General features: G+C 45.4%; 2 protein-coding genes across 2 annotated transcripts in view; both read left to right on the top strand.

The window, feature by feature from the left end:
• Positions 1-267: 267 nt before the first annotated feature.
• On the top strand, positions 268-11,610 carry LIN28A (lin-28 homolog A). Its single transcript, XM_058304061.2, has 4 exons — positions 268-298; positions 746-930; positions 10,419-10,603; positions 11,327-11,610. Exons 1-4 carry the CDS (start codon positions 268-270, stop codon positions 11,541-11,543), a joined length of 618 nt encoding a protein of 205 aa, XP_058160044.1. The 3' UTR covers positions 11,544-11,610.
• A 4,311-nt stretch (positions 11,611-15,921) lies between these two features.
• Positions 15,922-26,639, top strand: part of DHDDS (dehydrodolichyl diphosphate synthase subunit) — a 39,208-nt gene continuing 28,490 nt past the window's right edge. Inside the window, 4 exon segments of the mRNA XM_071217628.1 lie at positions 15,922-16,027; positions 16,536-16,623; positions 19,694-19,810; positions 22,903-23,045. Coding sequence (XP_071073729.1) covers positions 16,561-16,623; positions 19,694-19,810; positions 22,903-23,045 — 323 coding nt within the window. The 5' untranslated portion in view covers positions 15,922-16,027; positions 16,536-16,560.

The following is a 26,639-nucleotide window of genomic DNA, read 5'->3' as shown; positions in this document are numbered from 1 at the left end:
AGAGCGGTGGGGGGAGGGACCGAGCTGGAGCCGGAGGGAAAGGGAGGGGAAAGGAGAGGGAGGGGAGGGGAGGGGGCTGCCCGCGGGGGGTTGGGTCATTGTCTTTTAGAATTTGGGAGCCTTTGAAAAGCCGTGGGCCCTCCCACCGCTATTGTGCCGGGGAAGATGTAGCTGCCTCTTCTCCGAACCACCCCTTTGCCTCTGGACTTCTCTGGGGCCAGCAGCCGCCAGACCAGGGGCCTGGGGCCGCGGGCTCAGGCGACGACCATGGGCTCGGTGTCCAACCAGCAGTTTGCAGGTTCGAGCTCGGGACTTAGCAGGAGCAGCTCAGGCTGCGGGGGTGCCCAGGAGCCACCCAGAAGGGAGGCGGGGAAGTGTCCCTCCAGGAGGCCGGAAGGACCCTAGGTCGGTGCGGCCTTCTCTTCAGGGGCCCTCTCTGGAGTGGGACCCTGGTGCCCCAGAGGCGCTGCGGGGGCAGGGGGAGAAAAAAGGAGGGGCCCGTCCGGCCTTCTGTCCACGGGCAACGTGTTGTGGGAAGAGGAGCAAAACTTTCGGGGCACCATGGATCCCGGTATAGGTTTGGGGAACGCGGAGGCGGCCGGGACAGGTCCTGGTAGCTCGGTAGCTGCAGGCTCCTGGTGCCCACTGGTAGTTTGGGCACTTGGGCCCCCTGCCCAGTCTCTGCGAGGGCCGTCGGATTCCGTGGCCCCCCAGGTGAGCGCCGGGTCTCCTTCCCCATCTCCAGGTGGCTGCGCCAAGGCGGCGGAGGAGGCGCCGGAGAACGCGGCCCGGGAGGGAGAGGAGCCGCAGCTGCTGCACGGTGCCGGCATCTGTAAGTGGTTCAACGTGCGCATGGGGTTCGGCTTCCTGTCCATGACCGCCCGCGCCGGGGTCGCGCTCGACCCCCCAGTGGACGTCTTTGTGCATCAGGTGAGACTGGTTCTGGTAACTCCGCCGCGGGGCGGGGGCGAATTCGGCCTTTGGATCGAGGGAGGTCAGGTTCCCTCGTTCTGGGCCCTCATCTTTGCCGTGGCACCCCACTTCTGAGTCCCCGTTAAGTCCACCGGGGCGGGAGTCAGGGGCAGCACCGATTACTAGCCCCCTACACCCCCTTTCGGGAACTCCTCCAGCTCACCACGTGTCTGTTACCTCTTTCCCCTGGGAAGGGGGCAGGGAGGTGACCCCATGTGGCAGAAACTAAGGTTGTATTGTGCTTGCCGGTGGGGGGAGGGCGAGCAGCCCGCCAGGGAAGCAAGCACATGCCGGTCCGGGGCCGGGAGCTCGGCGCCCTGAGCCTTTCAGGAGTCTGAATGGAGCTGGGAGGGCCCGAGAGAGGGAGGGAAACCTGCTCCCATAACCCAACCGGCTGGGGTGAAGAAGAGGATAGGTCCCCAGTTTAATACACACATCCCTAAGTGTTCGCTCAATGCGAACCCTGGGCCGGGGTGGGTTTGGCAGATCACTGAAGGACCCGTTTGGGGCCTTGAAAGCTCCTCCAGAGGTTGTTGCCAGGCACACAGTTGAGAGACTGGCACCCTGACTGTACAGTTCCTAGCAGGCAGGAAAAACCTAAGAAGCCTTGGATTTCTAGCCCAGGCTGGGAGGGAGTTGGGTGGCAACCCCAAGTTCTCAGTTAAAGCGGTAGGACACAGTGGGGGTGAAATTCAGTGTCTCAGGGCAGGGGTTGGAGGGAGGCTGGCCTCTGGACCTATTCTCCTCGGCCTGGCATTTATGGCCCCAGACAGCCGTTGATTGCTGTCCTAACATTCCTGACCTCCAACGAGGGGCCAGAGGCTTCAGGTCCCCCTCCTCCTTCCTGGCCGCCCTTTCCATTTACCCCTTCCTGGCTATCTCAGGAGACCTGGTGGTCCTGGGACACCAGCCACCCAGAATAACCACGTAAAGGAAGTTGCTGCTTACCTCCCTTCCACCTTTCAAGGCTTGAGCCTGGACCTGGAAAGAAGAGATTTCTAAATCCAGGCCCTGGAGGTTGACACACAGGCCGGGCAGAGAGGGGTTACTGCTGGGAAGTTGGCCCTAGGAGCCGTGGGGGAGGGGAAAGGAGGATGTGGGGATTAAGGGTTGAAGCCTGAGGGATGGTATCCTGGAGGGGGAGGGGCAGGGAAAGGAGATGCTGGGTGGTGGCCCGGTTGTAGGAGGCTGGAAAGTCCCCAAGCATGGCCCTTAGTAGGTTGAGGATGAATGGGGGATCAAGGGAGAGAGGGAGAACGCCTGGAGTTGGGGACCCACTGGTTAATATTGGGGCAGTGGGTCATCTGACAGGGCCTACAGCAGGATTCCGACCTACCCCCTTGCAGTACCACCCCCCCCATAAGACCTCTAGTTTGAAGTTGGTGGCTTTGCCCCCCCATCTCATTTACATATGTGAATGATAACCCACAGGAAGTAATTGTGGGAGAAAGAAGGGAATTGGCCTCTTTAGATCTATTAAATCACTTTATTACAGGAACCAGCTTTGAATGGCCCTCCTCAGCAGGGTGTCAAGCCTCCCCCACTCTCCCCTTTGATCACAAAGAGATTAAAATCTCTCCTGGTCTGGAGACCCGACTGGACAGCTTCCCCAATTTTGGGAGACTGGAATTAAAGAATCAGACCCAACATTTTCTAGTCTTTCCCTCTAAAGGCTGCTAAATAAGAAGGGGGCTAAGGGGAAGGTATTCCCTTGTTCTAGGGTTCCTTCATGATAAACAATTCCCAAGGAACATTTTCCTGAACAGGTGGGGATCTGTGCCTCTGCAGATTTAACCATAGGATTGAATGATTGGGGAATTATCAGATGGCATCATTCAGGGAGAAAGCGGGGAACTTCAGCCTGTTTCAGATTGGTTAGCAGGGAGATATTTTGAACTTGAGGGTCCTGAGGTGTCCAGGAACCCACTTTTGTCTCCGGAAAACGAGTCAGTTATCAGGAGAGAGTAGAGTTGGGATCAGGAACTTCTTAACCACTACCACCCCCAACTCTGGTCAAAGAGAATAACAACTTGGGGGAGTTCTCTGAGCCTTGTCTGGTAGCTCTGTCTTTATGATAGCATGCTGCTGAGCCTGGAGCAGGCCCTAAAACCCCAACACAGTGGCATGTCAACCCTAGTGGGTCCAGTCCCTGCTCTTGAGAAGTTTGAAATATTTTTTCTGGAAACAAATGTCAGGGACAATGATGTGATGCAGGATAATTCTTAAGAATTATTTTCTGAGGGAGGGAGTGTTTCCAAAGTGGAGAGAAACAAAGAAATGTCTCCAACAAATCACCCATTCTTTGGCTACTTGGTGATGAGAAGGATAATTGTCTCAAGAAAACATCTGCCAGGGCCAGGGAGCAGGGAGTCCCTTTCCAGGGGAAAGGGAAAAGTCAATTACAGCATTTTCTTCTCCCATCCAAGGTTGGGCCTCTTAGGCTCCCCATAGCCTGTTATTACTGCTCTTATGCTCAGCCCAAATATATGCATGCCCCACCCCCCCAGGGTAAGGGGTAGAAGAGAAAATATCCTTGAAAAAAGGGCCTCATCCAGAAGCCCATAAAGCAAAACGATTTCTGTAATAACCTTTTTGCTCAGTCATAGGTCTTCAAATCCAGAACTCTCCCTGAGGCTGGGGGAAATGGAAGAAATCATAATGGCAGATGGCAAGATCCTTAAATCGGGGTTCTTCGACCTCAGCATAGGGACATATTTTGGGCAGGGTAATTACTTGTGGGGACTGTCCTGTGCATTGTATGTTTAGCTGCATCCCTGGTCTTTACCAGCGAGATGCCAGTTGCACCCCATACACACACATTTGTGACATCCAAAAATGTCTTCAGATATTGTCAAAAGTCCTGGAAGGCAAAATCACCCCCAGTTGCTAAAACCACTGTTAGACAGGAAAAAATGGCCCATGAAAGAGCTAAACTGGGATTCACTAAGAATTCCAAAAATTCTCACACCCATTTTAAGAGTTCTGGTCTAACTGACGTTTCCTGAGGCTCAACTCCCAAAATTTTCAAGATTTGTAAAAATAAATAAATGAGAAAAAGGCAGCACTGGTTACTTGCTTCTTCCAACACCTCAGAACCCCAAATATGTTTAAATCAGCTTTCTGACTAGTATGCCATAATGCTTTAAGGCAGAAGACAAACCTGCATGTAACTAAGGGCTGGGGCAAGTTAGGAAGAAAAAAAAATCACTACTGAGAAAGGAACTATTGAAACTACTCTGAAGCCACATGGTCGGCTTTTTCTGGAAGGGATGTGTGGAGGGTGGCAAGAGCAGCTTCGGGCAAGGTCTAGTTGGGTTTTTTAGTGGGGGGAGATGGAATGTAACCTCATCTATAATTTCTGCTAGCTTCTCTGGTTACCCACTTCACAGCTAGTTACTGATGTTCCTTAACAAAACTGTACGTTCTTTGAAGAGAGGGGACTGTCTAGTAGGCAGTTGGACAAAATGAGGAAGTCCAGGAGCACATGAACAGTTGGGGATCCAGGTCAGTAGAGAAAAAAGTCTGGAGATGGGGGTGGGGCAGGGTGTTCCCTGCTCTGGACTGGTGCCTGGAATAGGAACTGGCACATCTAGTGCACCATAAAACTTTGTGGTATGAATGGCAGCAGACCATGAGCCTCTTGTTTTTTGCTGATAATTGGAAGCTGTGGGTATGGTGGCCATTCGTTAGTTATTTTATAAGAGAGGGAAAATTTGAAAAAATAATCCCTGCAGTTTTCAGAGAGTTGGCAGAGAATTCCATGAGTGAGTTTGGAAATGGTGAATCTTCTTGTCGGGCATCTCTTTCTAAACTGTCCCAGGTAAAGGCTGTGCCGCAATCCTGGAGACTCACTGGGGGTCAGGATTAGGAGCGAAGCTTTGAACACAGGCACTTTCTACCTTGTGGTTTGTGCTACCCTGTAACTGATTTTCCCCAACTTTCCTAGTGGGACTAACATACTCTCCACTGCTGGAATTCACAGGCTTTTTTTTGTTTGCTGGAGAAACTACTTTTAGCAGAACCTCCAACCATTCCCTTCAGCACACATGAATAACAATTCTCTACACGTTAAATCTAGGAAGGTAAAGGAAGGAGGGAGGAGGAGAAAACTTTTCACCAACAGTACATAATTTGTAGAGACTTAATGAAAATTATCTCGGCTTGGAGTCATTTAAGACAGGAAACTGAAGTTAAAGGGGGGAATAAATGCCTATTTTAAAGTGCTGAGCACAAAAACAACCAAGTTTCTGGTCTAAAACTCCAGTTTTCTTTCCATACTCTTAGGTGGAGATGTGGAGGTGGGATGAGAAGCAAGCATCCATCTCACCAGCATTCAGTCCCCTTGAAATTCTATCTTCCTGAGGTTAGGGGAGGGGATATTGATCACCCTAAGGCAATATGGAGATAAATATGAACACTTGTTCACAGTTCAGAACCAGACAGCTATGACCTGCTCTAGGCAAGCTCCCTCTTCACATGCCTTTGTGCAGACAGGCTGGTGAGCAGCACCATCTGGTGGAGAACTCTTGGCAGGAGTTGGTGGGCCTGGTCATATCTGAGCAGAGGTGATGGGAATTAGCTGCTTGGGGGTCTAGGGTTTTTGTTCTTTGACTCTGGCCATATCTCATTCCCCACCCCTCTCTAACACACAGACAATTAAATGGGTGAACTGGTCTGTTTCCTAGCCCCTACCAAACCCTGCCTCCAGGAATGAAGTTTAGGTAGGGCTGTGGCATCCAAGGACTGATTGTTTAAATTAATTTACTTTTTAAATGTGGCCACTAGAAAATTTTAAATTATAAATGTGACTTGCCATATATTTCTGTTGGATAGCACTGGCTATGGAGTCAGGCTAGTTTATAGTTAGTCAGCCCAGCTCTGCCTCTCTGTGACCTTGGGCAAGGTACTCGATTTCCTTATCTGTAATTTCAGGGTCATTCAAAACACCTACCTCAGGTTTGGAATGAAGGTTAAATAAGTCACACCACATAAGATGCTTATTACATTACTTAGCAAAGTAAGCATCAACAAATGATCGTTATTTAGGATGATAGAGAACTGTTTATTCCGTGGATGTTTGCATACTTCTGGGCACAGAGAGGCAATAACATGAATGAGATAGAGTTGAGCTGAAGGGTATGGACCCCGAGCTGGGATTGAATTTGGGTCTGTTGCCACTGCTGTAGCAGGGAGTAGTGTGACTAGAAATGGGCAGTGTTAGAGCTGGAAGAGACGAGATTTCCATTAAGAACTCTGCCTTTATAAACTGGAGCTTACCTGACTTTCTCAGAGCAAATTGAGGAAAACTCACGTTCCTGTGCAGTTTTGTGCCACCACATTTCCTAAATGGTCCCTAAGATCCCTTCTATCTTTAAGCGAAGGAAAAGGGGGTAGCATGTAGGCAATGGGGAGAGAGCAAGAAGGGAGCAGACGTCCTAAGTTCTTTAACTGGGCAGAGATTCCTTCTCTACCATCCAAAAAAGAAGAAAAATGAAAAACACTTTTTGCAACAATTTTGTCTGTTGAGTGCTGCTTTCCTGTGCCCAGTGGGTCTGTGGAAGCTGTCTACCCTTCTCCTGGACAAATTGGGAAAGGAAGATGGGAGTTCTACCTCCCCTTTGAAATAATCAATCTAAATAAATAACCATAATGGCGGTGCCTGGACTGGAAAGGTTGTCTATTCATTTCTCTTGCTGTGACCATAATCCCAACATGGAGTGGAGGAAAGGAACTAATCATGGTGACTGTGGTGGGGGTGGGGGCGGTGGCTTGCAGCGGGTATCTGCAGCCCCTGGAACTCCAGGAATCTGACCACCAGAACCAAGCAGTGTCAACTCTTTGTCTACTGGGCTGGGCTCTGTTGGGGGAGCTCAGGCCTTGCCCCTCCCCCAGGCCTTTTCTTTTTGGAAGGGATGGGGAGAGGGGCAGGGCCAGGCTTCGTGTGTGGTTGGGGGTGGGGGTGGTAGCGAGAATTTCAGGCTCCTTTCAGATGCTGGCGCTGGGAGGCTAGCTCTGTGGTGCTGCGCGCGCTGATTACCTATCTGATAAGAGAGGAATTCAAACAATGTGTTTTTAGAAAGGGGGTGGGGGGACGGAGCCGCCCCTGGAGACCAGATCCTGGCAGGTTTTGGTGGGGTGCCTGCAGAAGGGTGCATGGAGTGGGTTGCCTGGACGGACCTGGTGGATTTCACACTGCATGTCTCCAGTTAATCTTTTGGTTCTCACACCCAGGTTATGAGGCAGTGATGGAGGAAGGTGTTACCCTCTTAAACTGGAGCGCAGACATGGGATGTTTTTCTGAGTTTCCCCAGCTAGTTAGGAATAAAGTCAGTTAAAATTTCAAGTTTCTTGACACTTGGTTGTCACTGTCACCCCGCCCAGATCCAGTCTGAAGAGGTGAACAATAGGCCCCCACTGGGGACGAATGTGTGCCAGGCAATGTGTTAACTGCTTTCATGCATAAAATCTTGGCACCACCATAGAATTAGAATTAACTTATGTTATAGATTGGGAAGCTGAGCGAGGGCCTAGTCTTCACGCCCTTTTCTGCTGGATCACAGATGGTACTGGGAGTGCCCCGGCCTCAGCTGTAAATGGTTGAAAATTGGAATTGGTTGGGTCAAATTCAGAATTAAGGGAGGTGTTACCATGCAACAGAGAGGGAAGAAGCCTTCTGTAGTGTTTTTATTTTCCACTTTAATGTTCTACCCCTTCCCCCAATAAAGATAGCTGGGGAGGAGGTTATCAGGTCCCCGCTGTCAGGTGAGAAAAAGAAGTGAAAGGATATTTGGAATATTTCTATGATGGGACAGGTGGACAAAAACTGTAAATAATACATTAAATATTTTCTAAGCACTTGTCTTTTTAAACAAGGGTCCTATTTTGAAATTTTGCTATAAACATAGTTTTTTAAAATGGGATTATTCCATGTATAGTTCTACATCTTTGGTCAGTAGCACACATTTTTAAATTTTGGGTGAACAAAACTGGGACTTTATATTCGTTTTAACAACTGAATGGTATTACCAGTGGAGGTACCATATTTACATTAATGATCTAGTAAGTTTTTATCAGAATGCTTATCTGTCTTTTGAGTTTTCCATGTTTTTCTTAGCATTTAGATAACAACTGAAATGGATTTTTGCATATGTATGTTGTGAAGTGTAGGAATCTGATTGCATTTCCAAATGAACTGGGAATTTTCTCAACAGCATGTATTAAATTATTTCTTCACCTATTGATTTCACGTATACTTGAATCTTAGCGGACTTTCCAGTCTAGTCCATAGATCTATCTTTGCTTGGTTCACACTTTCTTTTTCTGCCAACTTTTCAGTAACTTTCCATTTGGATAGAATTTCAAACTTCAAAAAAGGGAGCAATAGTAGTACAAAAACTCACATATAGCCTTTACTTAATTTCCTAAACCTTGACGTTTTATCCCATTTGCTTTATCACTCTCTTTACTCAGAGTTGTTCTTTTTGCCCCCTAAACCATAAATTGTGGATATCAGGCACTTTATTCCTATAAAAACTCCAGTGTATATGGCCTAAAACTAGGGACATTCTCTTACATAATTTAGTACAATGAAAAATCAGGAAATTTAACACTGATCCAAAACTTTATGTACATTCTATATTCAAATTTTGTCAATTGTCCCAATATTTTCCCCCTGGTCTAATATTCTATCTGGGATACTGCATTGCATTTAATTGTTTCTAATTCTTTAGTTCTTCAGGCTCTGTCTTTGATGATGATCTTCATTGTTGCAGTGTAGGCCAGTGTCTGATGGTTAGATTCAGGGCATGCTTTTTTTTTTTTTAAGTAAACTTTAGAGTTCCTGGGTCTTCCAATTTAGGATCATAGTTATGTTTCCCCCTTTATTCTATGTCCTTTTTTATATACTAAAAAAATTTTTTTCACATAGGCTTTTTACCTTGTTAAATTTATTCTGAAGTCTCATGTAAGTTTTGCTGCTTAGTATGAGTGAATATTTAAGTTGAATATCCTGGCTTTTTTTTTTTTTAGTAAGTCATACAATACTTATACCTAATTTTGCATTTTTTCCCCCTCTATTTTACTTTTATTGGTCTTTTGATTTATAAAAACTAAATGGGGATGCTGACTTGGCCCAGTGGTTAGGGCGTCTGTCTACCACATGGGAGCTGTGGTTCAAACCCCGGGCCTCCTTGACCCGTGTGGGGCTGGCCCATGCACAGTGCTGATGGGCACAAGGAGTGCCGTGCCACGCGGGGGACAGGGGAGTCCCACACGCAAGGAGTGCGCCCCGTAAGGAGAGCCGCCCAGCGCGAAAGAAAGAGCAGCCTGCCCAGGAAAGGCTCTGCACACACGGAGAGCTGACATAAGATGACGCAACAAAAAGAAACACAGATTCCCATGCCGCTGACAACAACAGAAGCGGACAAAGAAGAACACGCAGCAAAAATAGACACAGAGAACACAACTGGGGGGAGGGTGGAAGGGGAGAGAAATTTTTAAAAAAAACTAAACGAAGAAGTTGATATGAGGGAGGTGGATGTGGTTCAACAGATAGAGCATCTGCCTACCTAGGAGGTCCAAGGGTTTGATACCCAGGGCCTCCTGGCTTGTGTGGTGAGCTGGTCCACACGCAGTGCTGCTATGTGCAAGGAGTGCCAGTCCATGCAGGGGTACCCCCCGCACAAGGAGTGGCCCCCCACACAAGGAGAGACCCCCTGTGTGAAACCACAGCCCGCCTAGAGGTGGTGCCACACACACGGAGAGCTGATGCAGCAAGATGATGCAACAAAAAGAGACACAGATCCCCAGTGCTGCCTGATGAGAATACAAGCGGACACAGAAGAACACACAGTGGATGGACACAGAGCAGACAACGGGGGGAGGTGGAGGAGAGAGAAAGAAATAAATCTTAAAAAAAAAAAGTTGATATGAAAGCATAATGTGTAGGTGCTTAATGGTGTTACCTTTTTAATATATTGATTTGTTATGAATGCTATGTTTAGAAATGATCCTTCCAGGAGTGGGTGTGGCTCAAGCAGTTGAGCACCTGCCTCCCACATGGAGGTCCTGGTTCAGTCCCAGTTCCTCCTGAAAATATAAAAAGGAAAACAAATGAAAAAAAAAACCCAAGCTGATGTGGCTCAGTGGTTGAGCGTCGGCTTCCTTCTGTTCTATTGTACTTTAAGTTTTAAACAAATGGGAATAGCTGCAAAAATGTTACAGCATCTATTTTTATATAATGATTATTGTTATTTGTTAACATAATATAGACTCCTTATTTAATTGTGATGACTCTTTGTAAGTCAGTTTCTTTACTGACAAAATGAAAATGAAACCACACCTGCTCTTTGCTACCTCACAGGAACGTGTGGTTTTTGTTTGGTTGGTGTTTGGAATAATGGTGGGAGTGAATAAATGTTGAAAGCCGCTATGCTCCCCTTCTCCAGAGTAAGCTGCACATGGAGGGCTTCCGGAGCCTGAAGGAGGGCGAGGCAGTCGAGTTCACCTTTAAGAAGTCTGCCAAGGGCCTGGAATCTATCCGCGTCACCGGACCTGGTGGGGTGTTCTGTATTGGGAGTGAGAGGCGGCCAAAGGGGAAGAATATGCAGAAGCGTAGATCAAAAGGAGACAGGTATGGCTTGGAGGGCAACTTATATGGGTAGGGACATGCTTATGTGCATGTGTGGGAGAGTGCTCCCCATTTTCTGTGCCCACACCTCCCTCCTACTCCTTGCCACTGGACAAAGTTACCCAAGGCAAGAATGAAGCCTGTGGTCCCTGGGGAAACTGGGGTACCACCATGGATGTGGAAGATGAGGGGAGGGCATATGAGGAGACCTTGTTCCTCTACTTGGAAGAAGTAATTTTGGGTTGTAAGCTCTAGCTTCTGTCGTTAAATGGGGATAGTGATATATTAACCTCACATGGTTATTTCAGAACTAAAGGTGACCAGGTATGCAAAAAAGCATAAAGTGTAAATGAAGGAGGAAAGATGGTTTGATCTATTGCTTCTTCACCACGTTTCCTTCATCTCACCGATGGGCTTCGGGCACCTTAGCGCTGACCTTAAGCAGTTACCATATTCTGGTTCTTTTTAAATTCACCCTGTATTTTAAATGGATGGCCTGTTTAGTAAAAGGGTATAGTAGACTCTCACCATCTGCCACGATGAAGTCCCCTGATGATACCAGTGACTTCTATTCTTGGCATCTTTTATAAGTGGGGGAATTGGTCTCCCAGAAAAGAAGTGAGTGTGATAATAGAACCTGGACCAGAGCCCAGGTGACCTTACTCAGGGGAGGGATTCTGAGCTCTCCTCCCTCTCTCTCATCTTTACTATCTTGTTTTCCTCTAGGTGCTACAACTGTGGAGGTCTAGACCATCATGCCAAGGAATGCAAGCTGCCACCCCAGCCTAAGAAGTGCCACTTCTGCCAGAGCATCAGCCATATGGTGGCCTCATGTCCACTGAAAGCTCAGCAGGCCCCAAGTTCCCAGGGAAAGCCCTCCTACTTTCGGGAGGAAGAAGAAGAGATCCACAGCCCTGCCCTGCTCCCAGAGGCCCAGAATTGAGCCACAGTGGGTGGGGGCAATCCTTTTGCCACCAGGAAGTTCTAAGGAGCAGGCATCAATCGGCAGAATGGAGAAAGTGGGATAGGGTGGGTAGGGGACAGCTGGCACTGCCCTGTATCTCAGGCTGGGGTCCACAGCATCATCCCCTCTTCCATCTTGGGAGGAAGGGGTGAGGCAAAGGAACTCCAGCCATGGCTCTGTCCAAATGCAAGTGAGGGCTTTCAGGAGAAATAACCTTGAAAACCTACACAAAATACCCCTAGAATCTCCAGCTTTTTGGTAGTAGCTTGGAGTGTGAAGTTGTTTTCCTTTGAAAGAAAGATTTATAAAAATATTTCTCATGCCAGAGTGAAAAAATTAATAGGAGCAGATTGGTGGACCCAACTAAGGAGCCGCTACATTCTGTGGGAGGGAATCTCAGGGCTAGGGCAAGGTTTTACCCGTCTGGTCTTCTCATAACCCACTGTGGGGACAGGGTGCTGGGAACTGTCCCAAGTAGTGGGTTCTGATGACAGACCAAAGGGCTGGTTGGGACAGCTGCAGACTTACTGCTCCTGAGCTCACTCCTATCCCATTCTGGGCCAACAATTTTATTTATTTGCTCCCTTGAATAACTGCACCTTGGGTCCCACTTTCTCCACGATGCCAACTGCACTAGCTGTGTGCGAATGACGTATCTTGAGCATTTTTTAACTTTTTTTTTTTTTAAATATAAATATTCTGGTTTTGTATTTTTGTATATTTTAATCTAAAGCCCTCATTCCTGCACTGTGTTCTCAGGTACATGAGCAATCTCAGGGATAAGTCGGCAGCAGCTCCACATCTGCACAGCAGGAATACTTCTTTGTTGTTTTTGCTTTATCACCACAACAACTATTTGAACTACCTCATTTTTGCCAGTTAGAGCTGGCTTTTCTGCCGTAGTGTCCTCTTGAAATCTCTGCCTGTTTAAGTGTTTCATGGGAGTCTAGGTTTTTAATTGGGTTTCCAACCATGACTTGATCTCCTACTGGAAGTTTGGAAATTAGTCTAAATGGGAAGGTGGTGCAGAGATTAGGAGAGGCTGGGCCAGGTTACAGGTCAAGAGAGGAAGCCAAGGTTAGGTGAGAGTTATATATGTAATAAAGGATTCCTTCCTCATCCTCTTCATCCTAGGGCACGGGACTTGCTGGGCATACCAGATTCAGGATTAGGCTAGGCTTGCAATGCACAATGGGTGTGTGTGTGTGTGTGTGTGTATGTATGTGTCCAAAGATAGATGTATGAAGCAAAGACTAAAATCCTTAAACTTTCAAAACTGGATTTTTTCTGCTTGGCTTCACGAAGACCATAAGTGAAGGCTACTTTGTGGTGCCTGGAGCCAATGTCCTACTCTGCTGCAGTAGTGATTAGTGTCTAGTGTCGTGGTAGCTGAAGGAGAAAGGGGGTTTCGTTTACATGCTGTGGGATCACTGCCAACCTACCTCACTGTGTTGAAACGGGGCAAATGCAATAGAATGCATTGGGTGATGTGTGTCTGATCCTGGGTTCTTGTCTCCCCCAAATGCTGCCCCCCTCTAGTTATTGTATTTGTCTGGGCTTTGTAGAACTTCACGAATCGCTGGTTTGGTGATTGCTAGGTGGCCTAGTTGGTGTAAATATAATATGTTGGTCTTTCTCCGTGTTCTTTTGGGGTTTTTATTGTTTACAAACTTTTTTGTGTGGAAAGAAAAATAGCCAAAGCATCTTTGACAGAAGATTCTGCACCAGGCAAAAGGATCTGAAACATACTCAGGGGTCCCTCTTGAAGCAGGGATCTTGAACTGTTCTTTCTTTTGTGTTCCCCTTCCCCTATTTCCTATTTTGGACTATATCTCTTGTCCTATAAACTTATCCTATTGCCCCTTCCCAGTTGCCCCTTCCCAATTCCCCTTAAATTAATTTTGGGGATATCTCCCTAACTCTTTGATTTATACAAAATCTGAAGAATCTAGCACCCCTCGTTCCCAACCTTCTGAGTAAAGACCATTTCTTGACATGATTCAAGCCAAAAGATTAACACTGCTGTATGTGGATTGACCAAATCTACTTAATCATCAATCCTAGGATAGAGAGAAACAATGGGGGGAGAGAGGGCTGGTTTCCATGTAGAAAGTGGGGGTGAAAGATCAAGAAAGGGAAGATGAATGTATATCCAAACCACTCAGGGGATTTTATGCAGGTGCAAGAAACTTATGTCAAAGTGGCCACGAGATTGTTTATAGGAGACGGAAGAATGTAACTACATGTTTACTGCTAGAAACCAAAGCATTGTGTGGAATCTTGAATTTATGGGGAGGAAAGGAGGGTAGTAAAGCATGTACCTGTCTGTTATTCCCTAATTCTTTTCCCCTCATTCCTGAATTGCAGGAGACTGAGCCCCCTTGGGCTTTGGTGACCCCATCACTGGGGTATGCTTATTTGATGGCTGATTTTGTACTGGTTATTTACTTTCCCTTCTGCTATCATTTTGTATCACATGCTGACCCTTTTCTCTTCCCCTCTTTTCCCTGCCATAATACAATGAATAAATAAAGACTTACTGGTACCAAACTTGTCATCTCCTCGTCAGATATTTAGGATGCTTTTCCTCTTTTATAAAATTTCCACCATCTTGGATTGGGACTCGAGGTCACAAAAGAGTTATTAAGTTTTCTGTTAAGCCATTGTTAGGAATGCATCTTTGAAAGTTCGGTCCTCTTAGCTCCTTATTACAGTGGGTTTTTGTTTCTAGTTAAGGCCTCTTGTTCTTTCCTTGGAAGCTGCCACATTCAAGAAGGGATTAGGGGCACGGCATGCATAAGAATGGGGTTGCCTATGCCACTGGCGGGATGAAAGGATGGGGCCGTGGCCTGGGGCACTGAACCCCTACCTGAAGTCCTTTTACAAATCCTAATTACCCCCTGCAGCATCCAAGGAGGGAAATATGTGGAACTGGGGAAACTGAGGCCAGAAGAGATTCACTGACTTAGCTGTAAACATTTGTTTAAATTTGTTTGCCAAAGTTTGCCAGCTTGCTAATACACATTGTATATTTAAATGGCTAGCTCCCTAGAGAGGATTTTATAAAGGAAAGGGCATTTGACGGGAGGCATACCAAATATTACACTCTGGCAACTTTACCAGAGCAAGGGTAAGAAGTTTTATGAACCCATTCCAAGCACTTTGTGACCCATTCACTAATTGTACCGAAAGTCAAAGCTGACAGTGAAAGCTGGCTGATAAAGCAGCAAATTACTATAGGACTTGAGTAAATGCTCTTGAAAAATTTGAGTAATCTGCTAGCTAGACTGAAACTTGCTCCCCATGTTTGCAAAGCAAGAGGTAAATATTTAAGACTATTCATGGGTGGGTTATTCATCTCTATAGCCTTTTAAAATAATTTTGCTCTTAATAACCCGTTAGAAAGTGGAAGATAAGGATATTGAATTGGGAATTGCCAGTGCAGTATCTTGTTTCCTTGTTGAGGCTTTCCAACCTAAAGTGAAAAACTAAAATAAAGCTCCTTGAAATTGTTAACTATTTCACTCTCATTCAGATGGAAGTTGTTTAAACTTTTGAACAAGAACAACAAATACCAAATGGTTGCATAAGATTGCATTTACAGGGTTATTTTGTATTTTCTTACTTTTGGGAAAGCTGGACTCCCCTTTCATGAATCAGAGCTTCAAGTTCCTACAACAGCTTTTCCGTTGAAATTTGGAAAAAAACTAATGCCCCTGTTTTTTCTACTACTACAGGTCAATTGATGGGATGACCTCTCTGTTCTTTTAGAAGTCATCCTTTAATAGCTCTTATTAGCCCTACTCTACTTTTTCAGTTGTTTTGGGTAGGTCCTGGAAATCCGCAAATTCAAGAATCTCAGTGTGGGAGTTCAGCATAAAATGGATTGGAAAAAAATGCGTCCGTAAGAATAGGACTAGGAACCTCTTTCCAGATAATTAAATCCACAAAAAACTAATGTTTAAGACTGCTGCGCCAGGCCTCTAAAGCCCAATTCTGAGGCGTTCCAAAGCAGGGCCTCAACCTCATTCTTCAGCAGGCCTGGGCTGGGAAGCCTTAGGTTTCTGAGTCAGGGCTCAGAAACTTCCCTTAGCCTGGAGACTGTCTGAAGCCTCCAACGCTCTTGGCTACCCACAGTGGTCCAGACCCCGCCTTCGCTATCCCGGGCTTCAGCACGTGGCTTGGAGCTCCGCCTCCCGCCCCTATCGGTCACGAGCCGGCCTTTCCCCCTCACGCCCACTTTCCCTGCTCCTCCCCCACCCCCTCCCGGGAGTACAGGAACACGCCCCGACGCTCGCACCGCCCCTCCAGGCCCGCATGCGCAGATCAGGGACCCGCCCCTTCGGAAATAGGCGGGGCCTCGTCGTCCCCGCGCCCAACGATGACGTGTTCTTTGAGCGCCAGGTGGCCGGGAAGTGTCCGCAGACTACTGCTGTTGAAAGTCGCGGGCTGGAGCGGTTCAGGTGCTGAGCCGAAGGGGTAAACGAGGGCAAGAGGAGGTGACTGAGCGGGTAGGCAGCTGTGGAAGAGATAAAAGGGAACAGTGGACTAGACAACAGAGGAAGTAGATAATGGGGAAGACCACTGAGGTCGGGGGTAACAGGTGCAGCAACTGAAGGGGTTAGTAACTGGGAGCGCAGGGAGTGGGAAACAGCTTAGAAGATGGAGAAGGAGATGGAAATGATCGGGATGGAGGCACTCTGATGTGGCGGAAAACAGAGAGGAATGGTAAGAAGTCAGTGAAAATGCCTAAGGAAATGGGAGTAAGGGCCACAAAGCCAGGAGAACCAAGGAGAGACCTCTGCCCCAAAGGACAATTGGCCTATACAACTTTAGATTGTGAAAGATTAGAGGCTTAGACCAGTGTCCAGGTGAATCCCCAGGTGTCAGCAGTAGCCGTTTGCAAGCCTTGGCGACTTTTTACTCTCTTTGTTTACCCAGTATTACACGAATGGTGTCTTGTTTTTCTAGGTGATCTCCTGACAGAACAAGAACTATGTCATGGATCAAGGAAGGAGAGCTGTCACTTTGGGAGCGATTCTGTGCCAACATCTTGAAGGTGAGCAGTGACCCAGGGCACCAGTGGCCTTTTGCTCAGTTGGGTAATCTTTTATCAAAATCTAGTATTAAAGTGGAACAATCCATGATGTTGAATGGAATTCAGCAAGGGAACCGTAAAGTCTTAGAATTGAAACGTGAGTTACAGGTCTGCATTTCTGGCAGATTATTATCCTAACTCTGACATTTTCATAGCAGGAAGCCCAAGGCCTCCCAGGATCATATGGTGGATTTCCCTTTGTTGTTGGGTAGCATACACAGATAGGTCTTTATTAGTAGGGAACTGAAATTTCTTTCCCTGGAATTTTGAGGTATTGTTCCTAGTACTACTATCTGGATTTAGGTAGAATAACCTTTCTTTAATATGGCAGTAGAGCATAATGGTTAAGAATTTCAACTCTGGAAGCAGAGAGACATAAGTGAGAGACTTGTTCTATCATTTATTAACTTTGTGTCTTTAACAACTATAGAATTGTGAGGACTAAATGAAATATACATATAAAACTGTAAGCACACTGTCTAGCAGTTCTTTTTTAAAATTTATTTATCTCCCCTTCCACCCCCCCCCAAGTTGTCTGCTCTCTGTGTCCATTCACTGTCCTTATCAGCAGCACGGGGAATCTGTGTTTCTTTTTGCTGCATTATCTTGTTGTGTCAGCTCTCCGTGTGTGCGGTGCCATTCTTGGGCAGGCTGCACTTTGTTTTGCACTGGGCAGCTCTCCTTATGGGTCGCACTCCTTGCATGTGGGGCTCCCCTACACAAGGGACACCCCTTCGTGGCAGGGCACTCCTTGCGCACATTAGCACTGTGCGTGGGCCAGCACCACACGGGTCAAGGAGACCTGGGGCTTGAACCGGACCTCCCATGTGGTAGATGGATGCCCTATCCATTGGGCCAAGTCCACTTCCCTGTCTAGCAGTTCTTAATTACTCCTTGCTATTATTGGGGCTGTGTCTCAGCCATTTGAAGACTATGATTACTTTATTTCCTACACCCCTCATTTCCTCAAATTGTCCTTGAGTTTTTTCTGTAGGAATCACAACACTATTATATCTTCTGCCTAAAACAGGAATTTGGTTTGAGATTGGGGCTAGTCAGCTTGGTTTTGCTCATTAGGCACAGGCTGTGAAACAGCTGGTGAGAGTGAATTTATGAGCCAAAACCTTATACTCAAGCACAAGTACCAAGTGATCTCAAGCAGGCCAGGAAATGGAAAATTATCACCTCAGGACAGCACTGCAGTCATGTGTTGGGAACAAAATACTATATGACTTGACTGGAATTTTGTTTAGTTTTGTTTTGCTTTCTTTTCTTTTTTTTAATTTGAGAAGTTGTGCGTTAACTAAACAATCATGCATTCCATACAGGATTCCCATACATTGCCCCGCCACCACTACCTTACATTGTTGTGACACATTTTTTACAAATGATGAAAGAACATTGTCATAATATTACTGCTATTCATAGCTTATAGCTTGTATGTGGTGTATTATTCCCACAAACCATCCTATTATTAATAGCATGTATTAGTAGTGTATATTTACTATAGTTCATGAGAGAATGTTCTCAGATTTGTATGGTGAATTGCAGTCTGTCATTCATCACAGGGTTCACTGTGTTATATGGTCCCCTTCCTTGTACAGTCTATCTGAAGTGTGCACTCAGTGGCTCTCACTTTCATCACAGACTTGTGCTGATCATCAGATCAGTCTGTTTCAGAACATTTTCATTACTCCAAAAGGAATAATATCATACCTCCTTAAAGGCCCCTCATTATTGACCCTTAGCATGGATATAGTACCTTTTTTGCCATTGCTGTAAACATATTAGAATATTACTGTTAATTATGGGCTATATATTACATTAGTTCTATTCCCTGCCTCCCCCCTTTTTATGAAAAGGCTTTTTATGGAGGACAAAAACAGAAATTATTGGCACGTTATCTGGGGAAGCAGTTAGGCTAAGGAGTCCATATTTGCTATGGTAGACAACCTGAGGCTGCTCTAAACCAAGTAAATTTTGTTTGGACCTTAAAATGTATTTTTTTTTTTTTCTTTGACTTGGCTCCTGACATTTAAGTTTCTATTAAAAGTTCTGATTTTTAAATTTTCTTGAAAAAAATTTAAAGACCTTATTACATTGGGCCTCCATTCCTGTGTGGCAGCAGTTGGCTATTGTGTGGCAGATGCCATCTCCACTTGACTATACTCATCAGTATCCTTCCTGGCTCCCAATTGGAAGCTAATAAAACCAAGGTGGTGGTTAATAATATCTTGTTAAAAAATGAACTCTGGAAGCAGACAGACCTCAATTTGAATTCCTTTGCCTCTTTTTACCTATATGAGGCAAATCGCTTACCTTCTCTGAGTCTCAGTTTTTTCACTGTGAAATGAAAATGATATTATTTACTTTATAAGGCTGTATGAAATAAAAGTGAGATATAGAAAGCCTAGCATGGAGAAGCAGATGTGGCTCAAGCAATTGGGCTCCCATCTACCATATAGGAGGTCCAGGGTTCGTTACCCAGGGCCTCCTGGTGAAGGCAAGCTGGACTGTGTGGTGAGCTGGCCAATGTGGAGTGCTGTCCCACGCAAGAGTGTTGGCCCACGCGGAGAGCTGGCGCAGCAAGATGATGCAACAAAAAGAGACACAGAGGAGAGATAATAAGAGATGCAGCAGACCAGGAAGCTGAGTGGTGCAAGAGAGTGATCACCTCTCTCCCACTCCGAGAGGTCCCAGGATCGATTCCTGGAGCCGCCTAATGAGAACACAAGCAGACACAGAAGAACACACAGCAAATGGACACAGAGAGCAGACAATGGAAGGAGAGGGGAGAAATAAATAAATAAATCTTTAAAAAAAGAAAAAAAAAAGCCTAGCATGGTTTTTGGCATGTAATAACTGCTTGATAAACATATGAATGAATGAAAGTATTTAATACCCATTTTTGAGCTAAGAGCTTAAAATACCTAATTCCCTTTCTTTCCTCTAGCCCAGGTCCTGTCAGCTTGGAGTGTAGTGTAACCTTGAAGTTATGTGATATTTCATCATCTGTCTCCTTACCCCATAGGCAGGCCCAATGCCTAAACACATTGCCTTTATAATGGATGGAAACCGTCGCTATGCCAAGAAGTGCCAGGTGGAGCGGCAGGAGGGCCACTCACAGGGCTTCAACAAGCTGGCTGAGGTGGGTATAGGTGGAAGAACCCAATGTGGACAGGCTATGGAGAATTGGATTATAGTTAGAAAACTAGGCCCCATGTTTGCTGTGTTTTTATAGCTGTTTATTACATGTTATAGGTCTCATATTGACCAGTTGACAAAAAAATTATTACCCAGTCAATCATCACAAAATATTAGAAATAACAAAATTGCCACCTCTTACCACTTTAATCAACAGTTTTTACTTCATCCCCGTTCTTGTAATATGTTCTATACATGACTTAATGTTTATAAAGTTGGATTTATAGTTTTAGTAACCTTATTTTCACTTGACATTTTGGCAAGGATTTTCTGGGTTGATCTGTAGTCTTTCTAATTATATGTTTTAATGACTGGTAGGACATTTCATTATGAGACATTATTTGATTAGCTGCTCCACTATTGTTGGGCATTATAAATAAATATAAATAGTACTGCTTTAGGATAAATTCCCAGAAATGAGATTTCTGGAGTAAGACTAAGGTAACCACCCATCCTGATTTGTCTGAGGCCAAGTGGTTGCTCAGGATGCTGGTTTTTCAGTGCTAAAACTGGGAAAGAACCAGGCAAACTGGGATGGGTTGGTATCTCTAAGCAGAGATCATGAACATTGCAAATAGAGAAACATTTAACAATAGGAATGGAATATAAGACAAAAACAAGACAAAAAACAAAAAGATAATAAATAATTAAAAAAACAAAATAGAGGGAAATGGACTTGGCCCAGTGGTTAGGGCATCCGTCTACCACATGGGAGGTCTGTGGTTCAAACCCCGGCCTCCTTGACCCATGTGGAGCTGGCCCATGCGCAGTGCTGATGCGTGCAAGGAGTGCCCTGCCATGCAGGGGTGTCCCCCGCGTAGGGGAGCCCCACGCGCAAGGAGTGCACCCATAAGGAGAGCTGCCCAGCGCGAAAGAAAAGTGCAGCCTGCCCAGGAATGGCGCTGCCCACACTTCCCGTGCCACTGACGACAACAGAAGTGGACAAAGAAACAAGAAGCAGCAAATAGACACGGAGAACAGACAACGGGGGGGAGGGATTAAATAAATAAATCTTTAAAAACAAAACAAAACAAACAACAACAAAAAAATAGAAATGGAATATGCCAATCTTTTTGAAACTAACTTTAAGAAGGGAGATGTGGTCTGATAAGAACATGACCAGACACTAAGGGCAGGAGTAGTTTTTGCTCTGAGTGGGTAGCTGTGGGGTTAACGCCAACACTTCTCCAGCTTCTCTTTGTAACTGAGTAAAAGGCAGTTTTGCTGAATGCTAGGAGCTTAAGTTCTAGGGTCACTCAGAACTCATTGGCACCCCTGTTCTGCTGTTTCCTGGCTTTGTGACCTCTTGTGAGTTACCCAGCTTCATCTGCCTCCATTTCTTCATCTCTAAAATGGGATAGTGATGATCTCTACCTCAGTGCCTGGCATAAAAGAAGTACTCAAAAAAATCAAAGCTGCTGTTGTTAGCGGCTATCTTGGGCTAAAGTCAACAGTGAGTTCTGACTCGGGGGCCAACCACCATGGCTGTCTTGCAAGGTCTGTACGACCTGAGCCTATTCAAGGGTCAGGTTCTCAATGGTAATATTCCCAAAGTGTGTGATGAATGTGTCGTGTGTCTTACAGGATTAAAAAGGCTTCATTTCAGCTCTGTTTACTAAGTTCTGTGCTATTCAGGCCCCTGCCTTTAACCTCCAGACTCCCTATCTCAGCATTGCTATTTTCAGCTTCAGCTTTGTTCTCCATCCTAGGAAGTGGCATTGGGTTAGAGCAACCCCAGAGGATTTGAGTTTAATACGAGTTTAAGTTCTTTTTTAATTGAAGTATAATTTCATACAGTGAAATGCACAGATCTTATTTTTTTTAAACCATTTATTGACGCATACCATTCATACATGAACATACATAAACAATGAGTACATAGTAAAAGTTGTGAACTTACAAAACAAACATACATAACATCATACAGGGCTCCCATAAATCAACCCACCAGCAATACCTTGCATTGTCATGAAACATTTGTAGCAACTTATGAAAGAACATCCACAAAATATTACTACTGACTATACTCCGTATCTTCCATTTGGTGTATTTTTCCCCCAGCCCACCCTAGATCTTGGGTTTTGACAATTGCAGTTGTCTGTCTTAACTCACACCCCTGTCAAGACAGAACATTTCCACCCTAGATCTTGGGTTTTGACAATTGCAGTTGTCTGTCTTAACTCACACCCCTGTCAAGACAGAACATTTCCCTCCTTTTAGAAAGTTCCCTTGTGCCCCTTCCCAGCCAATGTCTGTCTCACCTCCTCTCCCCAGGCAGCTACTGCTCTGATTTCTAACACTATCGGTTCCTTCAATCCTGGATCCTTCTGACTCTAGAGTTTTTCCTCTTCTAGAACTTCATATGATAAATAATACACTAAACTTGTGGACTTTTAACCATTTTCTTCAACTCTCTGAATCTCAGTTTTATCATCTGTTAAATAGGCATGAAAACAATAATGTTAGAGGTTGTCTGAAGAAGCAAATGGAATAACACAAGTGAAAACCCTTTGCAGATTACTAATGCTGCACGCTGTTCACTTGCTTTTATTTTTAGAACTCAACAGTCTACCAGGAAATTATGCTGTGAAAAATACTGCCATGTGTTTTTATATGTTTCTTAGTTACCTTGTGAGGGATAAACTGAGTTCCCACTCTATAGATAAGGAGAGACTTAGGCCCAGAAAGGTTAAATAACTTGCCTGTGGTTACATAGCAAGTACATGATGAGTTAGGGATTAGAATCTAGATCTTTTTTTGGTCAATGACAAGTCCTTGGTAGCAAACTATAGTGGCACCGGTATAGTAGTACTCATTAAACTCACATTTTTCAGGTTTGCAAGTGGTGATTTTCTGCTTATTTGGTTCATTATTCTGACCTAAACACTGTTATCCTAGATTTTCACTGGTGTGGGGAGGAGAAAAATCTGTCTCCCACTTCCAATACTCACTGAGTCAGGGCCAGAGCTGAATCTCTTTTGTCCCTTCCCACTCTTCCTTTCTTTGTATCCTAGCTTCTTTCCTTTTCCCTCTTAGACCCTGCGCTGGTGTTTGAACCTGGGCATCATGGAAGTGACAGTCTATGCATTCAGCATCGAGAACTTCAAACGCTCCAAGAGTGAGGTAGACGGGCTAATGGATCTGGCCCGGCAGAAGTTCAGCCGCTTGATGGAAGAACAGTAAGATGCTGTCAGAGGGAAGAGCATGTTCTACCATCTGCAGTCTTTCCCTAACCCTCACAACTATTTATCTAAAGCTTATTTAAGGGGCTTTTAGTGTTAATGTTCTTTGGTGGCAAATATCGGAAATGCAAGCTAGTTTTTCTTTTTTCTTTTATTTTGAAAGAAGCTTTAGATTACATAAATGTTACATTGATTCTATTTTCTTTTTCTTTTTCTTTTTTTTTTTAAAGATTTATTTATTTAATTTCCCCCCCTCCCCTGGTTGTCTGTTCTTGGTGTCTGTTTGCTGCGTCTTGTTTCTTTGTCCGCTTCTGTTGTCAGCGGCACAGGAAGTGTGGGCGGCGCCATTCCTGGGCAGGCTGCTCTTTCTTTTCACGCTGGGCGGCTTTCCTCACTGGCGCACTCCTTGCGCGTGGGGCTCCCCCATGCGGGGGACACCCCTGCGTGGCACGGCACTCCTTGCGCGCATCAGCACTGCGCATGGCCAGCTCCACACGGGTCAAGGAGGCCCGGGGTTTGAACTGTGGACCTCCCATATGGTAGACGGACGCCCTAACCACTGGGCCAAAGTCCGTTTCCCCTGATTCTATTTTCTTAAAAGGGGACTTTATTTGAGCATGTGAAGGCAGGTTTATTTGAGGATATGTTTCACAGAATTCAAGGACTAGTACACTCAGTCACAAGCTAAACTGAAACCAGAAATTGAAATTTGTTAAAGCCTCTTTGTACATTTACATCCTTCCCTCTCTGCAGACCAGCTTTCTCTGCTTCAAGAGAGTAGCCCAGAATGAAGTGACCCTTAATTGATCCATCTCAGATCAAATTTCTACCCCAGGACCAATAAGCTGGCCTGAGGAGTGGGATCAGGGAAACACTGAAGAGGTCATTTCTGCTGGGCAGTCATCCCTAAAAAGTTAATATACTTCCCTCCATATTCTCTTGAGAGGGGCAGGATGATGCATAAGGGGCTTTTATGGGGAAGTGTCAGTACCATTCTTAGCTATAGCTAAGTGTAGGCTTAACCTAGGGAGCGAAGCCAGAAATGGGCAAAGAAGAATTTTAATGGAGATTCTTTTTTTTTTAAATTATTTATTTATTTATTCCAACCCCCACCCCACCCCCACCCCCGTTGTCTGTTCTCTGTGTCTATTTGCTGCGTCTTGTTTCTTTGTCCGCTTCTGTTGTCGTCAGCGGCATGGGAAGTGTGGGCGGCGCCATTCCTGGACAGGCTGCACTTTCTTTCGCGCTGGGCGGCTCTCCGTACGGGCGCACTCCTGCTTGTGGGGCTCCCCTACGCGGGGGACACCTGCATGGCACGGCACTCCTCGCGCTCATCAGCACTGCACGTGGGCCAGCTCCACACGGGTTAAGGAGGCCCAGGGTTTGAACCGTGGACCTCCCATGTGGTAGACGGACACCCTAACCACTGGGCCAAGTCCGTTTCCCTTGATGGGGATTCTTTACTCCAAAGGGTGAAGCCCTCACCAGCCAGAACTTCTCAGGTGTTCTCTGCCCAGCCCCTTCCTGCGCCAAGACTAGGAATATGAGAGAACCGAGAGCTTAGAACTCCAGCTGAACTCAGCCTTCTTAGGAGGGCTTTCTAGGATGACAGTTCTGTCATTTTGGACCCTGTGTTGGTCAAGAGATGAAGGATAGGGTAGGCAGGCTTCTCTCTTTGTTCAGATTGGGATTCAGATTAGAGACATTGCTCCTGGTCTCTAGTAGAGCCCGAGTGTCTCTGAGTTCACTCCCAGACGCCTTGGGGTGGAAGCATAGGAGGAGATGGGAGTGGGTCGGGACATCCCAGGTGCCAAATTCTTTTGTACTTCACATGGAAAATGTGAGGAAGGAAGAACGTCCTTGTGAATGATAATGTCTTTCTACATCTATTGATCTTCTTACCTATTTTAAGTGCTTACTATGTGCCAGGCTCAGAGACAAACATGCATTCTCATTTAATCTTCATATTATCCCTTGAGAAAAATAGTATTAGCCCAGTTTTAGAGAGAAAGAACGTGACAGCCAAAGAAGTTAAGACACATATCTTAGGTCACACAGCTGTCGGACTGGCAGAATCAAGATGCAAACCTGGATCCTTTGGATTCCATAGCCTGAGTTTGTCCTTTCTCCCTTGTTCTCCCTTGTTCTCCCTTTTCCTCCCTTTTTCTCCCTTTCTCTCCCTTTCTTCCTCCCTCCCCTCCCCTGCCCTCCCTTCCCTCTTTTTTTTTTTTTTTTTTTAAAGATACATAGATCACACAAAACATAGCCTGAGTTCTTACCTGCTCTACTGGACACTGAGAGACAGGAGGCAGTTTTACATATCCTGAAAGATCAAAATGCTTGGCTACAGGTGCTACTGAGATAACTCTAATCAGCCAGCAATAGAGGAAATAGTCTTATGTTATCATGAAGTCCTGGACAGAGGAAGAAGAAACCTTACAGGTGATTTTCCAACTGTGTGCCACAGAGGAGTGGAATGAAAGAAACCGATATAAATGCTGGTTTGCATTTATATTGCTTTTATATATTGGCATTTTGCATAAGATTTGATTTGAAGAAAGTGTTCTCTAGCCAAAAGAAAGTTTGAAAAACCCTGGCCAAGTTCACATTTTCACCAGTTGAGAAATTAAATGTAGTGAAGAGAAGGATAAAGAGAAGGATCGAGAGAAGAAAAGAGTTAGCCCAAGGTCACACAGCAATCTAGTTGCAGAGCCAGGTTGGGAATCCAGACCTCTTGCCTCCTCACCAGGGTTTTTGCAGCTTCCTTCTCTGTGGACCTCATAACAGCCCTGAACTTGATGTCTGAGGATCAGAACTATCATGTACCTTATCTCATTTGACCCCAACCCAAGCCTATGATGGTAATATGGCAGAGATGGTTACACCCTCAATTTACATGGGAAAAACAGAAGCTCAGAGAGGCTAAGTGATTATGCAAGGTCACACAGCTCGTACATGGTTGCACTGGCATTGTATCTAGATACTCACATTTCACCTTGATTTTACTATAAATATGTCTACTATTGCTCCAGTGGGTTCTCACAAGTAGGTGTTCAGATCTTGCTTCACCCTTACAGGAATGAGGTTAAGGATTATAGGGTGGATAAACTATGGGCATGGCTTTCAGCTCTGGATCAAAGTCCCCCAGAAGCTGCCAAATAGCCCCATTCCACAGTGTACTTGTTATTAAGCACCCATTTTCCAAACATTAGTTCACTTTCTCCATAGCATTCTCAGGTGAGGGAGGCTGCCTGGGTAACAGTGAGTTCATTTTCATAGGGTGCAATGTTTGGAAGTTATCATATGGAAGCAGAATAATGTCATGGTTATGAGGACAGGATCTGGAACCAGACTTTAGCTTCAAATCCTGGCTCTCTACTCACTAACTGTCTGGTCTTAAGCAAATTACCTAATCTCCCTGTGCCTCAGTTTCCTCATCTGCACTTTGGAAATAATAATGGTACCTACCTTTAAGGTTGGTACAAGGATGGAATGTGTTGGTACATATAAAGGACTTATACCAGTGTCTGGCACTTAGTAAACATAATTATTGTTAGCTTTCACTATTGTTACCGTATTTCACCAGGAGAT

Source organism: Dasypus novemcinctus, chromosome 9 (genome assembly GCF_030445035.2).
Source record: "Dasypus novemcinctus isolate mDasNov1 chromosome 9, mDasNov1.1.hap2, whole genome shotgun sequence".
NCBI classification, from domain to species: Eukaryota; Metazoa; Chordata; class Mammalia; order Cingulata; family Dasypodidae; genus Dasypus; species Dasypus novemcinctus.
The sequence above is the reverse complement of the archived record's forward strand: the minus strand, read 5'-3'. Positions and strand labels throughout refer to the sequence as shown.